The 16,639-nt window shown below is 41.9% G+C and overlaps 1 protein-coding gene across 5 annotated transcripts; it reads left to right on the top strand.

Moving 5' to 3' along the window:
* Window positions 1-1,366: 1,366 nt before the first annotated feature.
* On the top strand, window positions 1,367-16,456 carry LGALS8 (galectin 8). Of its 5 annotated transcripts, XM_054193836.1 has the most exons (10): window positions 1,388-1,527; window positions 1,840-1,914; window positions 3,681-3,817; window positions 7,738-7,826; window positions 8,545-8,755; window positions 9,385-9,501; window positions 11,343-11,369; window positions 12,760-12,848; window positions 14,743-14,908; window positions 15,361-16,456. In XM_054193836.1, the coding sequence occupies exons 3-10, from the start codon at window positions 3,776-3,778 to the stop codon at window positions 15,508-15,510; spliced, it is 891 nt and encodes a 296-aa protein (XP_054049811.1). In that variant the 5' UTR covers window positions 1,388-1,527; window positions 1,840-1,914; window positions 3,681-3,775; the 3' UTR covers window positions 15,511-16,456. The 5 variants fall into 5 exon arrangements, with proteins under 5 accessions (XP_054049812.1, XP_054049810.1, XP_054049814.1 ...); XM_054193837.1 differs by lacking the exon at window positions 1,840-1,914 and having other exon boundaries at window positions 1,367-1,497; window positions 3,680-3,817; XM_054193835.1 differs by lacking the exon at window positions 1,840-1,914 and having other exon boundaries at window positions 1,378-1,527; window positions 3,680-3,817.
* Window positions 16,457-16,639: the final 183 nt, after the last annotated feature.

The following is a 16,639-nucleotide window of genomic DNA, read 5'->3' as shown; positions in this document are numbered from 1 at the left end:
TGTGTGCTGGGTAATTGTAGAAGACTGGATATTATCTAGCTAAGTTATGGAAATGGTCTTTGTGACGACAGTGGCTGAATACCATTCTAACTTTGCTATGTAGCCATGCGCACTGCTCCTTGCAACGCAAAGAAACACTGAATGTCTGTAATTGAATAGTATACAGTGATTTAATTTTGTAGGCCTTGTCTGTTGCAACCTTTATTTTTGTGCTTATCTTTCGCCCATCCAGCCTGTGAATAGGGGGAGCTTTAAATACTGCTTCTCTGAGCAGCTTGTTGCTACAAAAGCTGTAAAACTACTAGAGACTTCATTGCCCTACCTGCTTACTACACTGAAACAGCCAAAAGCACCTTAGTGAAGCCTGTGGGGGAACAGGAGGATAAAAGCATGTCGTTGGTGCTGCAGGTATAATATTGGGGGTGGGTATAGGTTTTCCAGGTTTCAGAAACTCCACGGTCCTGGAGCAACAAACGACCCAGTCGGCTTTGAAAACTGCATTTGGGTCAGGTCACAGTGCAGTCCTAAAACTCATGGGATCGTTCACCTGGTGTGCAAGTCAATAACACACAATAGAAGTATTAGCTATTTATTAGAAATTCTGCGCAGAAAAGGGTGCTAGGGGATATGTCCACAAAGCTAGCATACCCAGCATTGAAACAGTCATTCATTTATACACTGTAAGTTAGCATAATTAACATATTGTTTATCAACATTTTACTGGGGGTTATAATTCCCTATCTTCAGGCTGATTGGTGTAAAATGTCCTCTAGAAGTTAGGATACCCGCCTCTGCTTGAAGACCCGCACTCACTTCAATTAAAGGTACTGTCTCTTAATTTACTGCGCAGGCTCAGTGGGTGAGTGGTTTTCATACTGTAATTAGTCAAGTTCACCTTAAGGACGCATTTCATGCCAAGTTTCTTGGGCAATCAGCCCCCTGAAGTTTCTGCTACCTGTTTGTAGGTCCTTTTGTTCCTTCTATCCCATTGTCTTGTCAAGAGTCATTTACCCAAATGACTTAGAGTTACCAGTCACAGAGGTTTCGATATCGCGTCCAGCTAGGAGGAGATGGGCTTAGGCTGCAACAAGGGACCTACAGACAAAACACGAAGCACAGAAGCAGCGAAGGGTTTGCGGGGGAAGCCTGTGGGCAGCGTTAAGGAGGTGAATGAACTTCGCGACCGGGCTGTTACTTTAGCACTCGTCCGTCCGGGGCGGGTGGGGCAGGGGCCCGCGGGGCGGCTCGGCTCGGGCCCGGCAGCGCTCTGCGCCGGTCCCCGCCGTCCCTTCCTCCCGGCTCACGGCAAACACACCCGGGGAGCCGGGCGCCCTCCCGGGGTAGCAGAGCCGGGCACGGTGGGACCGGGGCGACCAGGCCCGGGGCGGAACCGGCGTCCGCCCTGACGTTGGAGGCGGCCGGAAGCCGTTGGGAGGGGCCGGACCGGAGCCGGGGCAGCTGGCGGGGGGAGATGGCAGCGCCGGGCGGCCTCAGCCGGCGGGTCTGCAGGCGGTGCTAGTCGCGGAGGTGGGTTGTGGAGAGAAAGAAAGAGCTTCCCGTGAGGGGGGAACCGGCGGGTAAAAGTAGCAGCAACCCCCCCTTCCCCCCCCCCTCCGCCCCGTGTGTGTTTGTGGGGAGAAGGGCCCGCTCCCTGGCGGGGCCGAGGGAGGAGCCGGGGCTTTCTCGGGGTGCTTTACGGACGAGGTTTCTGGGTGAAACCGGTCCTGTGTCCTTCCACCGTGCTGTAGTGTCGGGTTTATAGCTGGGGGACGCCACTAGTGTTTTGTGCTCTAATTGCTTGCAAATATCCAGAAGGTATCTCGCTTATTCTCTTTGCAGAAGTCTTGTTTGCCTTGGTGTAAAGTCTAACCTGAGTTACCCTCGTGAAAGATATCTTCTGCATGTCATAGAGGGACAGCATAAAAGCTGGTTGTTGGCCTTCCGGTTTTCCTGGTTTTTGTTTGTTTTTTTTTTTTTTCTTGTTGTTGAAGAGGTTTGCAACTGCTTTGCAATGAGTGGGAAAGTGTACGTATCTCTCTCATTTCTAAAAGTGTAGTCAGGAAACTGTAACTTACAGTGTTGCAGTCTTAAACTTTGGTGTAACATGTACTTCTGATAGAAGGTTACAGGAGAACCTTGCAGTTAGTTGCATGCCCATCTCCTGTTTTGTGAAACAACGCCTGAATTGCAGCTTTCCCTCATTTTTGTTTGTTAGCTTTTTATTGAAAAGGTCACAATAAACCCCTCAACCCGTCACTTTGCCATAGTGCCACTGTCAGTCTGCCTAGACTGACAGTCCATTCTGTTCTAGGGCCCTTTGTCCACAGGGTTTAGATTGCTGCTGCACACCCAGGGAAATCAGTTAGCAGGCTGCTGGACACTGTGTTGTAGGCATGGGTTTCATTTTTTGGGGTCTAGTATTGGACTTTGCAATGCTAAAGTCAGAATTATTGTTTGCTTTGGTCTTGATTTCCTCCTTTTAAAAATGAAAATAATGAAATTTGCCTGCCTTTGCGTATTCCTGTTGTGAATTGATGGTGGTATCCTATGAGAATACCAAAGGGGCAAAATAGTTATGCAGTGTAGGCACCTTATGTTCTCTGAATTGCATTCTAGGCCCTGGCCTTAAGTAGGGGAATTAATACCCCTCTGGCCCAAATCTCCCACAAGATAAGCCAGATGTTGCAATGGGCCACTCTGTTGAATCATTGCAGATGGTTAATCACAGGGCCCTGTGGAACATGTCACAGATGTTGGGGTTTTTTGTGCGGTGGTGGTTTGATTGTTTTTGGTTCTTTTTTTTTTTTCTTCTTTTAATGTTGCTAACAGTTGTCACACAGTAATGATGCTAGAACCCTCACCTTGGACTTTTTCCCTGTCTGCCTGTCATCACCACACAGTTTGCATGTTACTTTATTTCTCCAGAATGTGCAAGAAATAATTGCTTAGTAGTTTCAGTTGGGCCCTGAATTCTGGTCACTTCATTAGAAGGCTTGCTAAAGGAATTATAGTGTATCTGGATATACTCCCAAGTTGTTGTTTCATTTCTTATTAATGCTATGCATTTAATGCAAGTTTTACAAACTCCTCTAGTTATCTGAGGAGTTCAGGGATTGTGTGTGTTGGAGGAAGAAACATAAACCACCCTTTGCTTCCCTGCTATGTTTTTGCCTAGTATCTCTTAACTTTATATAAGATAAAACTGGAAAAAGCAAGACCTAGGTCTTGTCTGCCTTGGGAAATCTGGGGATAGCACAGAAAGGGTTAAAGAAAACAGAAATGTTGCTTTTGTACTGTGTATCTTTTCACTGTCTGCAGGCAAGTGTCAGCTGCAAGTGGAGGGCTATTAGGGCCCAGCTGAGGGGCACTGAGTTATCATGTGTTCCTCTGTACAGTGATTTTTACATGGGATTCTATCTCAGTATACAGGATTCTATCTCGATATATCTCAGGAAGCTGCTGATGACATTTCGTACCTGTGTGCACTGTCCCTTGTTAGGGTGGCACCTTATTTCTTTAAGCAAGCCCTTAGTTCTTGTATTTCAAAACCCCAGCAAATTTATTGGAAATGAAAGATGTTTGTATAATTTCCTGTGCTGTTTAAAGTTATACCTTGAAGGGTTTCACTACATGTAGTGTCATTTGTTTCTTTCTAATTAAAAGTTTTGGTTTTTTGAAGGGATCCCTCCTTTGGTGCTGCCTGACCAGTGAATCCTTTAAATACACTCCAGCAGTGGTCACACAGAACTGACAAACTTAACCTGGAGGAGGGAAGATGATGTCCTTGGACGGACCACAGAAGACAATCAGTAGCCCGGTAACTCCCCTGTCACATCAACAACTCCTCCCTTGGGAAATGGGACTTGGCTGTTTTATGTCAATAGTTAGTACTCATACTGTTTTGCACAGTGTGGGCTGTCACTGAGAACTCTTTGTGTTGCTCAGGTGTTTGAGGAAGAATGTCACAGGTAACACTAGTAGCTGATGGTGTTTACAAATTGTGCTGTAATCAAATGGACATGTAATGCACAGGACTTCCAAAACAGGAAGTTCTGTTGGCCTTGGAGGGTAATCCCTTTTCATATGCAGCTTATTGGATGTCTGGCATTTTCACAGAATGTGCTGGATTGAAAGTGAAAGTATGATAAGCAGTGGTTTCACTCCTAATTCTCTGTAAACATGGGTGGTGCCTGTCAGCCCTCATGACATGTTTGTTTGTGTATGGGTGCTTGTAGCTTCAGTCTCAACTATTAAACTTGGAATCTTTTTCAATAGTTGATATCTTACCTTACAATAAATCATGTTTTGTAAGGAAGACTTGAGCTAACACCATTCAGCCATTGCAGAGAGTGGATTTGATGGAATGTTGTTTGCATAGCTTAGCATCTGGAGACTTTCTCTGAAAAGCTCTAGTATTCTCATGATCTGTCAGCAGTCTGACACTAGCATGTAGCTAAAGGAGTGGGCTGGAGCAGTGCTTTTCATTGTATCTTTAAAAAGGTAGTTCCTTTGAGCCTGCAGGAAATAATATTTTTAACATCCTGTGCTAAAATTCTGTAAAAATATCAAAGTCTGTAGAGTATCTATGTGAAGTATACAGTAGTGCAGATCTGCACAGGACTTCCTTATCTATTGCAGCTTTTCACTGATGCACGCCTGTGCCCTTGGTGACTCTGTTCAATCCCACTATACGTTCACTGCTTGCAAAGTGGATAGAGTGAGGGATGACGTGGGAATAGCTTCAACTTTCTTCAAAGAACCCAGCTGTGAGAGGAAAGAAAGCTATGTGGAGATTAACTAGAAGGACTGAACTGCAAAAGGAAAGGGAGGATGAAAGTTGGTAGATGGGGATTTTGGTGGGAGAGGAGGATAAGGAAGGGTTTAGGACAAATAATGGGTGTAAGGGAGACAGTAAGAGTTCATCAAAATTGAATGGCTGCAAGGGAATTGATGCGTATGCTGGGTGACAAGACCAGGCTGGAGAATATAAAGGGGTAAACTAGGGCTTAGGGGTCAAGAGTCTAAGGTAGGAATAAGTGTGAAGTTTTGGGATTGGAATATGGAGGCAGAGGTGGGAAAGAGAGTGCTGATGACCTCAGGACAGCCTCCAGATAAGGCCACGTGCAACCTGCTCTATCTGAAGTTTTCTTTGAGCAAGGCATTGACACCAGAGGTGTCTGCCAGCATCAGCCCTTCTGTGATTCTGTAACCTGTGTGATATCACAGGTTGATGTACTTACTAGGGATGGAGGAGGGCAGGCTATGAAGATTAAGAGCTTTATTACAGGTTTGAGTCTGAGACTTATTTCTTCACTACTGTACTGTTCTGAATCATGCAGAAAATCCTGCTTTCCTCTTTATGCCCTTTACTACACCCATTTGTCAAGAAATGTTGTCGTGCCCCATCTGGTGGGGCAGCTGTCTGCTACCCAGCAAGCTGGGTGAAAACTGTGTTATCACAGTCCTTTCCTCGGTAAGACCATAATCTGTCCTCTTGTTTTATGAAAACTGGCAGATGTTACAAAGAACTTGGTCTTCGAGACCTCTCAAACTCAGTTGGCATTGACCAATTGGCTTCAGAGGTAATTTTTGGAGGTCTGAAAGAGAGCCAGGATGCTGGTAGATCATGTGATGTCACAAGCATTACTAGGAAAAACTAGTAGAAGAACGTCTTGAGACGTGAGGAAATTATAGCCACATTCTGTGATGACAAACCCTCATTAAGTCGGTAGTATTGCACCCAGGAAATGCTCTGTTACGGCCTTGCGGATAGTATGTCTGAGCTTCTGAAGAGTTGATGGGCCAACATTCTTTCCTCTTAAATAAAAACATCCATTTGAATAGAAAGAAGGTTTTTTTGCTACAGCTCTCTTCCAGGGGTAAATAACTTTGATCCACTAGAGTCCCAGCATCCCTGGCCTGGGTTTGTTTGTTTCTCTCGTTTGTCTTTAGAGACAGCCAGCAATTTATTACTCTATTGCATTGCTCAGAGCTACTACCCCTCAGAAGCAGTGTGTTAAAACTAAAATAATCAAGATATGTTTTTTTTTATTTATTATTATTGCTATTATTATTTGAATAAAAACAAGCCTCTTCTGTATAGCTTGTATATTAAGGAGTGAAGCTACTGCCGGTAAGTGAAGGGATTTCAGCCTATTTATTCTTTCAGTTTTAACACTTAATTTCACTTTTTGGTCCTCCTCTACTGCACCTGCTTAAGTCAATAAAAATACATGAGACTTAAACCAACTTGACTATTCGTGAGCTTACGCTTGAGAAGCAAGTTCTTTAAGTCCGTTCTGCTGACGTAGAAGATGACTGCAGATTAGGTTTTGTGCAACATGTGGGTAGCTGAGAAGGGAAGTGGAGAGAGGGCGGAAAAGGATGTGTATCTACTGGCAGAAGTGATCAACATTCTGGATTTAGATAATTTTTGCTGTCATTCCCCCTTCCCGCCTCACAAATTCACAAGAATAAGCGTCAGCGAACACTTTTCATATCTTCCTATTTTGCATGATTATACATATAAATCTCAGCTTGTCTTTTCATGGTCCAATGTTCCATTCAAGAGTGTATTTTCAGTCTGTCCATTTTTTCTTGTTAAATTAGCGTGACTCTTGTTTGCAATTGGTGTTTCATTTCAAAGATCTCCTAAAATCTTATACACTGTTCCATAGATCAGGGATTTTTTGGGGAAAAAAACCAAACAAACAAAAAAAACCTTGGCAGAAATTTTTGTCTGTTAACCAGAGCAAATACAATATTGGCTACCATTTACTTCATTTTTCAATCTAAAGCACATGTGATGAGATGCAGAATTATAGCTTTACTTTCAGGTAAAGCTCACAGTCTCCTGTGAACTTCCACAGTTTTCTACTGAGGTGCTCCCCTTCCCTCCCTGAAATTCTGGGTGCACCATCTGACGGTCAGGGTAGGGTTTCTGTCAGCATGTCTGAGCCTTTGCCAGAGAGCTGTGCTGGGGCGTTTGGGGCTTTTATTTTAATTGACATGTCCCCTCACATGGCTTGTTGCCATGTTGCCATTTCACGTAACGTGCGTGTGTTACCTTTTCCAGCTATTGATGTGGAAGAAAAAATAGGCGGGGCCAGACTGCATACCATAGACACCATAAAGACCCAGACTCCTGAACAGGGCTATTTCAGTGCACCTTGCAGGTCTTAGGTCATTACAATGAGGTATTTTTTTGTGTTTGTTGTGTACTTTTTACTAAGAAGACACTGTGACATAGTCTCTTCTTTTCCCATCACTGTTTTCCAAAATGGACCAAGAACAAGCAAAAAGGCAGCTGCTGTAGTCCAGGATCAGAAGGGTTGTAGAAGGGGCTACTGCTACCAGCAAAGGGCTACTATTATCAGCCCTTGACAATGACCTAATTTGAAGTGAATTCTCTTCATACTCTATTAAAAGCAAGGCAATAAAATATTACCACTCTTCCTTGGAGAACTAGGAATGAAGGCTGGAAACTTTAGTTTTAATTTTATCTGAGAAGCTTGGTTTTCATAGGTAAAACTCTGTTGGGTTTCTCCTTCCTGTTTTGGTGGGTATTTGGTGCTTCTCTACTGTTTCTTTTAAATAAAATGCTAGTTGTATTTCTTCTAATGTGCTAGAGCATAATTAGGTATTACAATATTATTTTTAAAACTGTTCTGGGGTTTTTTTTGCCTCCATCACAAAATGTTATTTGAATCTTGTTAAATCTTTTTTCCCCTCTTCTAGATCATTCCATATGTTGGCACAATACTTGGTGGCCTTGTTCCTGGAGAGCTGATTGTGATACATGGGACTGTTCCTGATGATGCAGACAGGTAGTGGCTACAGTGTCACTTTTTGCAGTGTCACTGTGTGAACAAGTGTGTTATGGATAAAATGTTTCCAGGGTTCTACTTATGATGGCACACAAAGGCTTGATTTAAATCCTTGTGGTGGTATCAAAGTGAATACAGGCTTAAGTGGTTAATGAAAACTTTGTGATGAGAGGTGGAAGATCAACTGTTTTTTTGCTCTCTGATGATCCTCTCTTCTCTCTTTTTGCTTTGCTTGCTTTGAGAATGTTTGGGTTTTTTTCCCTGTCATAGCATGTCTGCTTGTCTCAAGAGATTCTCTGAGACTAACAAAATCGATAATGACTGTGTTGCATGAAGTAAATAACTTTAACTGGGATAAGGAGGTATGAACGAGTGCATGTGTCCAGTATGGGGGTTCTGTTCCCTGACTTTGCCCAGGGTTCATTTGGTTATTCTACAGAAGATGATGGGAGGGAAGGTGGTGAACACAGTGAGGAGTTTACATGATGTGAATGATGACCATTAAATAAATACTTAAATATTTTAATTCGGTGCAATAAATCATGGGAGAATCTTTCACAAATGTGTATGAGTTGGACAAATATATGTTTGGGTTTTTTCCCCTCATACAGCAGCACTCATTGTATTTGTCTGTTCTGAGACTCCACAGTAAAACACAAGTGTATTGAACTTTTAGGTGATTTCTTGACAGACTGAGCTGTCCTATTTTTATGATTAGGTTCCAGGTGGATTTACAGTGCGGCAGTAGCATAAAGCCTCGAGCTGATGTGGCATTTCATTTCAACCCCCGCTTCAAAAGGTCTGGCTGCGTTGTTTGCAACACACTGGAGAGGGAAAAATGGGGCTGGGAGGAGATCACTTACGAGATGCCCTTTCAAAAAGGGAAGTCATTTGAGATTGTCATCATGATTTTAAAGGATAAATTCCAGGTGAGTCTGGGTCAACTCTTTATCCATGGCCAGTTGTCAGGCTAATAAGAGCGGTATTTTGTATACTTACAATAAATAGTTGGAAGCCTTGGTTTCTCTGTTACATAGGTATAGTCTAACTACAGAAAAGTTTAGAAGCTTTTATTAAAGAGGTGCTAAGTAAATCAGATGTTTGATTTTGTATTGTTTCCCTCTAAGTTGGATGAATAGGCAAGCAACTTCCTGCCATGGCTAATGGCTACTCCACCCTTCCCTTCTTATGTGCAAAGCGCTGACCTTAGGGCAAACCTCTTTTGGGACAATCCTTTTCGAGGAAACTTGTGAGGTGTGTTTGTCTTTCTCTGTTAGACTGCAGTAATAGACTCTGTTAGGTTGACAGTACCTGGTGAGTGATCAGGTGATTGAAACAAAAGGTATGAAATGCAAATTTTAGTGTAGTCAAATAAATTCCCCCTCTCATAATGGAGAGCTCATCATGGATGAGCTGAACTTAATTGCTCTGAAATTTCTAGGACACTCCCTGCTTTGTACCAAAACAGTGTAAAACAGAGATACATGCATATAATTTGATATCTGGCTGGTGTGATGAATGTTTAATACAATTTTCCTGTTTTGTTTCCTATCTCTAGGTGACTGTAAATAAGAAGCACTTGCTGCTCTACAACCACAGAATTAGCCTTGAAAGAATAGATACTCTTGGAATATATGGCAAAGTGCAGATCAAAACTGTAGATTTTGTTTCCAATGTAAGTTATATAGATAGATGACTTGTTAGTTGCTTTTCTCTGTCTTGCTAAACTAGAGTAGGCTTTATGGTGAAAAGGAAGTAAAGAAAAGCGGCTACACAGTCTAATGTCAGTAACAGGACTTTTTTTCCCCAGAATTGAACATGCGAGTATCATGTGAGGATCTCTGTCTTCCTTTTTTAGTCTTGAGGTTAGGGGCGGAAGGCTGACAAAGTTCACAGCTTACAAAGTTAACAGGACAGATACTGAGTCTGGGAATGGATTAGACTTTTCAAATACTGCAGGAGCTCCAAATTAACTCTCAGTATTCAGTGCTTCTAAGTGACGAGTTCAGCCAGGCCTGTAACTTGTGGCTTGGCTTCCAGTTTCCAAGTTCAGCCACGGCTGGAACTGCTTATACACATAACCCTGTTTTTCCTGCTAAAACGACTGAATTATTGAATTAAGTGGTAAGTAGGAGTGTATGTTTATTTCTGGGGGGAGAAGAAATGTCCTTTTTCACAAGAAGGCCTTGTGGCTTGACTTGCACTTGGACCAAACTGCAGTGAAAATAAAGTGCAGGCAGTGCTGTGCTTCCTCTCAACTGCCAGCTCTGATAGAAGAAGTAAACCAACAGGGAGGAATTGAACAAGATGTTTTCCCCTGTGCAGAAGGAAAGATCCTTCTGCTCTGGAAGGGTGAGACTTCTAGAGCAGAAATGAAAGGTGATAAATTCCAGGGAGGTACAGAAGGTGAATGCCTTTTCCCTTTCTTCCTGCCACTCACTAAGGCAGCCTACCTACTCCTGTGTGACATTCTGGGTCTCTTCTGCCCCATCCTCACTATATTGTATGTAAAACTTGGGTCTGGTGCTGACAAACATCAGGTCTAACTTGGGTCAGCAGACTAATAACTGTATTGATGGAAGGTGGAGATTTGGGCCTGAATGAAATGGGATCTAAACTTTAAAGATAGGTCTAGTCACTGATTATTTGCAAAACCTATGCATAGAGTTTTGTGGGCCCCATCACTTGGCCATGTTGCTTCAAAGCTGACTGACTCCAAAAAGAGCTTGTGGGCAAGCAGACACTGTAGGTTGGTTTCTATCCCAAGCACAAAACAAAGCAGAGTTGCTTTAGTCTGTGGTTGCTGATGCTGTATCTTTTGGGAAAGAAAGGAATGGAGAATGGCAATTGTTTCCTTTGTCTTTGCTTCTAATATACTCTTTTGAGGAGGAAGAGGGAGGCTTGTATTGAAATAAACAAGCTGAAGATGGAATCTGCCAGGGCTAGGCTGGAACTGTCTCCCTGCATGGCCATGTTGCTGATATGCCTTTCCCAGGGGAAGGGACAGGGATGCAGGGGGCTGCTTAGAATCCCAAGGTCCCCTGCATGGGCTTTCCCTGCTGGTATTCCTACCCCAGTAGGGAAAGCTCAGTGGGTACCCTCGGATGCTAAGGGGTTAACAGTGCTCCGACTTACATAAGGATTCAAACTGCTGTAATGAGGTGGTCTTTAGAAATCTCGATTTGGCTTCAACAATTATCTTCAGGACTTTCCCTTGTTTTTTAGGGGTTTGGCTATTTTTTTTCTTTACCATAGCCCCAGATTTTCATGTTAACAGTTCACCCTTCAAAGCAGCACAGATCCATATATGGTTCTAAACCAACTTTAACATAAAGTTCCACGATGTGAGCAATGACATCTGAATATCTCTCTTTCTGCAGTCTTTACAAGGCTCTCAGCCATCATGTCTGGGAGTAACAAAGATAAACACAGAAAATGTACCTGTCATTGTAAAAGGTTGAATGAATCTTCCTGTTATCTGATAAGATAGTTAATGTTGTTTGTTTTCTCTTGTAGGGGGAAATGCCAGATGGTTCACAATTTGTAAGTGTCTCATGTAGACTTGTGGTAAATGTGAAGAGTAGAAAAAATTGAAATAAAAACATCTCAGTTATTCATGAAAACACATGCATAGAACAAGGGAATGAAGAATCTACTGGGAGATGATAATCAGTGAGGTTTTGTTACAGAGAAATCCTCTTTTCTGCTGCTAGTAAAAGTGAGGCTATTTGTAAAATCATATACAAAATGCAAAAGACTGCAGCAGCAACCTTTTTATGGCAGCATCCACAGCCATAAACACAAAAATAAAAAGTGAGGTACCTACAGTCTTAAAAGACCAAATGACATTAAAAACATTTTTCAAATAAGCATACTTAATTTTCTCTGCCTTAGGGAATACCGTCATGTTGCGCCAAATGGCCTTAAGTTAATGTGCATATCGTGGAACCCGTCTGGCTACATCCTCCTCTTGCTGACAGATCCACATTTACCTTGTATACGCTTCGGGTGGCTGGATCGCACCTTAGGGTTGGAACTCGCACCCAGCTAAGTGTGGAGCATAGACAGAGCGAGCGCTCATCTTTTTGCAAAAAGCTGTGCAGGTGCATGGTATCCAGGCTGGAGTAAGGACCACACTCAAACTGAAAAGGGGATGGAGGCTAGGAATATATGCAAATAGAATTTGTGGAGAAGGTGAAGTTGCAGTGAGTGCTATGATTTTAGTTGCCTTGTCACTTGACAGTCTGCCTTCTTCAGTCTTCTCAAAACCAAATAACATGCAGTACTGTCATTTGCAAGTGGTGGACTTGAACAAAAAAATAAAGGTGAAGTACTTCTACATTCACTCCTTTTCCCTGATCAAAATTAACTACTAACAGGATATAAAAAAAAAAGGCAAATAAAAATAAAATACTTGCACTGTCTATCATTATGAACTGGTGCCAGGAGGACAGAATACTCAGTGACCCTACATCTAGAACTTACGCCACTGTGGACTACACACCTAGCACAAGTCTTTTTTTTTTTTTTTTTTTTTTTTTTTTTTTTAAAAGCATAACTGAAGCTTTTGGAGAGGAGAGGTCAGCATGTCTGTATCACATAATTACGTGATACAAATTTATATTAGTGCAGAGAGTTTCATATTTGTTTTTTTTTCTCCTCTTTCATCTCCTTGCACCATTAGTGGTGGCAGACGTAGTTGTAAATAATGTTTATTTTGAACCTGAGGTTCTAAAGAAAAAATGCAAGACATTCATATGTTTATCTCAGTGTAACTTTTCCACTATAGTATTAGTATCGCAGAACATGCTGTTAGGAATAACTTTAGCTGTAAGGGCATATCCATAAATTTCTTCCTGCCATAGTAAAGCTCAGCTTGTATATTGAAAAAAGTAAGTCACAGTCAAAATTTTTACTGGTGCTGTACTTTCAGGGAGTTCCTTACGTTGAGAAACTTGATGCTGCACTTTGTCCAGGATGCACAGTTGCTATTAAAGGAGAAGTGAATAAAAACCCAAAGAGGTAAGAGATACTGAATTTTTCTGCTGTTTAACTGAGCTACTCTTGAGAATGAGTAGGCTTTTCCATTGTCTTAGTATATCCTTACTGACTTGCAACTTTGCATCTGGAATCATCTGAAACTGCAGTGCAGTTTTGTCAGGAACCTGCAGATGCCGCTTTAGAGAGGACTTAGAGAGCAGCTCCGTTGTGAAAAGTGGAGGTAAAACCTGAGTGTCTTACCTACTAAACCGGCATCGTTCACACGATTGTGTGTCTGTTCAGGGTTTCGATTGTGCAAGGCATCTGAGCACATGTATCGTACAAGGACAGCTTTTATTCTAAAGAGATCCGAGAGTAAGGGCATTGGCAGAAGTAGATGGAAAATGAGCAAGTTGGGTGAGTTGTTGGTGTGCTCAGTGCTGCATGTTGCAAAGTTTCTGTGATTACTTCTTGCATGGCCTCCTGAGGGACTATAGAAGCATGAAGGTGCCTAACTGACAACAGTTGAGTGATGAAAAGCCGGTAGGGGAGTATGAGCTGTAATTTTGATAGCAAATTAGGAACAACGGGTTGCAAAGAAGACATTTCCCAACATGAGTTAAAGGGGGAGGGAAGGGGAGCGCAACACGGTCGAAATGGAGCTGAAGAAATGTCTATGCTTGAGCATGCCCTTTGCTTGAAGGGTGGTTTTGGCTCTGGAGAAACATGCCTAAAAATGAATCAATTAGTGGAAATGATGAGAAGCATGCTTTTTGTGCTCTGTGTATGCATTGCACTCCTGCTTCCTCAGAGCACATGTATTCGCTGCAGCTGAACTCAGAGTTCATATTAATACTGTAACTCAAGGTCTAGAAATCTTACCAACAAAGTCTGAATGGACTTTAAATTGGACAGGATAATTAATACTTAGATAGGAGCATTTGTTTTCCTTCTTTTGGCTTGGAAAGTTTACTAGCATATTTCAAGTGCTGAATGTACTACTTATAAGCATGAAGAGGCTTTTGGGTGTTAGTTAAAGCATTGTAGGTTGTCTGCTCTTTGTGCTTTTAAACATAGAGATTTTTATAGAGTTTTTAAGTTATTTAATGTCTTTCACTCAGTTTACACAGTTGTAGATGTTCCTTTTTCTCGGTGAAAGAGGACTTTACAGCTTGGAAACGTGGCTGTTGCCATATTTCGTATCTGGACTAAGCAATTTTAGGCTTCTCGGAGGAGGGAAATAACCTGACAGCTGGAGTTATTTTGGGGGCAGGAATATTTCTTCTTCAGGTCTTTGCCACAGGTTGAAGCTTTCATTTTAATTTGGATGACTCTTCCCTCTGATCCCTTCTCCAGAGGTCCCCTTTAGGAACCCTGTGTTGCGGATGTGTCAGAGATTGCAGAGTATTCATTGGGCCTGGGCAGAGCTACGCTACCTACAAAGTAATGCTTTGTATGCATGGTGTCCCACCAATCGTAAATGTCCAGCGACCTTAAACTTTCCGTAGAGTCTAACCAGTTTGTTGGCAGAAAGAATATGTCTTTAGGTAAAACAAAGACTCCCACTCCACGCTGGAGTGAAGGGAAAGTGGAGCAAGTAGCACTGTGTGTTTCCATGAGAACGAATGCTGCTTCCTGAGTGCTATAGGGGAGCAGCACTTGGCTGAATGCCTCCTTGCTGATACATGAACAGAAAGCTGAATGATGAAGCAGATCTGGCAGGGTCAGGTCCTATATTTGCTGCCTCCAGCAAAGGCCTCTGTGCGAAGGAGACAAATCCGTGTTAACTGCCTACTTGGTTCTTCAGGTGAATCAACAGCCCTGTCTCCAGAACAGTTCTGTGTATTGGCTAGGGGCTTCGTAAATAGCATGGACTACTTACTGCCTCATGTTTATAAAGCCTTGATATAGTAAACTTTTAAAAAATATCTTCCAGCTTTACGATAAATCTGAAATCAAGTGACTCAAAGGACATTGCATTACATCTGAATCCCCGAATGAAAAATAAAGTTTTTGTAAGAAACTCATACCTTCATGACAGCTGGGGAGAAGAAGAAAGGGAAGTGGCCAATTTCCCTTTCAGTCCAGGGATGTACTTTGAGGTAAGATTAACTAAAACACAACGTCAAACTGGTAAATCTGCCAAAAGGATTGGTGCTTAAATGTCATGTCACTAACACAGATTTAAATAAAACTGCCATTCCTGCATTTCAGTGTCTTGAGAATATTTAGGATTAAATGGGACCATAAGGAGCGGAGATTTGACTTGGTTTTAATGACAGTTTTCTTTTTAAGTAGTGGCAAGAATTCAGCCTGTGCTCAGAACAAATTTTAATTGGATTGAGTTGGACTCGATGATCCTTGTGGGTCCCTTCCAACTTGAGATATTCTATGAATTTTATTGGTTTCACTTTTCTTAATGTTTCTTTTGCATGAAACATTCTCTGTAACAGAAGCAGGGCTTGCCCAAGTCTAGCTTAGATCATCAGGTGGTTTTTCATGTCTTACCTCACCTGAGCTTAGAAGTTAAACTGTTTCTCTTCTTGCTTTTCAGCTTATCATTTTCTGTGATGCCCACCAGTTCAAAGTTGCTGTTAATGGTGTTCACACTCTGGAGTACAAGCATCGTTTTAAACAACTTGAAAAGATCAACGTAGTGGAAATCATGGGAGACGTTCAATTGTTAGATGTGAGGAGGTGGTAGTTCTTTTCATTCAGTACTAAAAGAATTAAACCTCTTCTAATGACAGTGCCGCCTTGTCAAGTACAAACAGGTGCTGACTTGTGCTGAGCCTGCCTTTATCTATCTAGGCTTCTGCATCTGCCTCACTTGAGTAAGGCGAGTACCAGAACTGCTAACTGCGAGATTAAATCCTCCTCTAGTGTACACTATCCTGGCAAGCTAAGTAAGTGTTTGCTCAGATCAATCTCCTGTATTTGCTCAGATAAATCTCCTGTATTAGTGAACCTAGCAATATGAAAATGCTGCATCATACTGTGTCTAACAAATGCACGCAGTATGTTTAAGTTAAACTACTACTTGTCATTCCTTGATAGCATACATTCAATATTGTGAAGCAGAAACAAGACTGAAATAGGATCTGAAGATATGGTTATCCTTCCCAAAAGGGACATTGGTAATTCATTTAAAGTAAAATTTTGAACTATGCTTTTCTGCTTTTTAGTTTGTATTAGCAACTATAACCTTTTTACTGAGGCTGGATTAAGCAAACAGTTGGCCCATCGGTACTAGCAAAAGGCAAGGAGGAATTTGATCTTACTACTTCATATGCTGCTGCAGTAGTACTTTCTCTGACACTCATGGTTAAGTCACGTTCAATGCTAACAAGTGGCTTAAATCAAACATACAGGAGCATTTCTAGCTTTTAGTTTTCCAAATTGAAACAAATGTAAATGAGTTAGCTGCTTCCAATTGTGTGAACTTTTGGAAGCTTGTTTGATCTGAAATCGCTCCCAACTGAGTTGAGATTGCTCAGGGACTGAAGTAGATGTTTGTGTTTTTCATGTTTTAAAAATGTGTGAACCCACGTACTCCAGGCAGAGTTTCAGCTGAGATGAGACTCGGATATTCATCAGTGGAATAGAGAACGAACCCTTTTGCAGTCTTGTATTAAAATACTATCTATCTGTCTGAAACAAATAGTTCCTATTCAGTTTTCCATACAAATGTCAGTCTTAATTTTTATATTCTTTTTTAAAATAAGTTGCTGCTGGTTGTCAATACGTGCCTGGGGGGTGTTCCTATTTATCCGAACAGCTGCTAAAAGAGTGAAGCAATTTCAAGAGTAAGAGATACCCTAAGACTGTTTAAG

This window comes from Rissa tridactyla, chromosome 3 (genome assembly GCF_028500815.1).
Source record: "Rissa tridactyla isolate bRisTri1 chromosome 3, bRisTri1.patW.cur.20221130, whole genome shotgun sequence".
Lineage (NCBI taxonomy): Eukaryota > Metazoa > Chordata > Aves > Charadriiformes > Laridae > Rissa > Rissa tridactyla.
The sequence above is the reverse complement of the archived record's forward strand: the minus strand, read 5'-3'. Positions and strand labels throughout refer to the sequence as shown.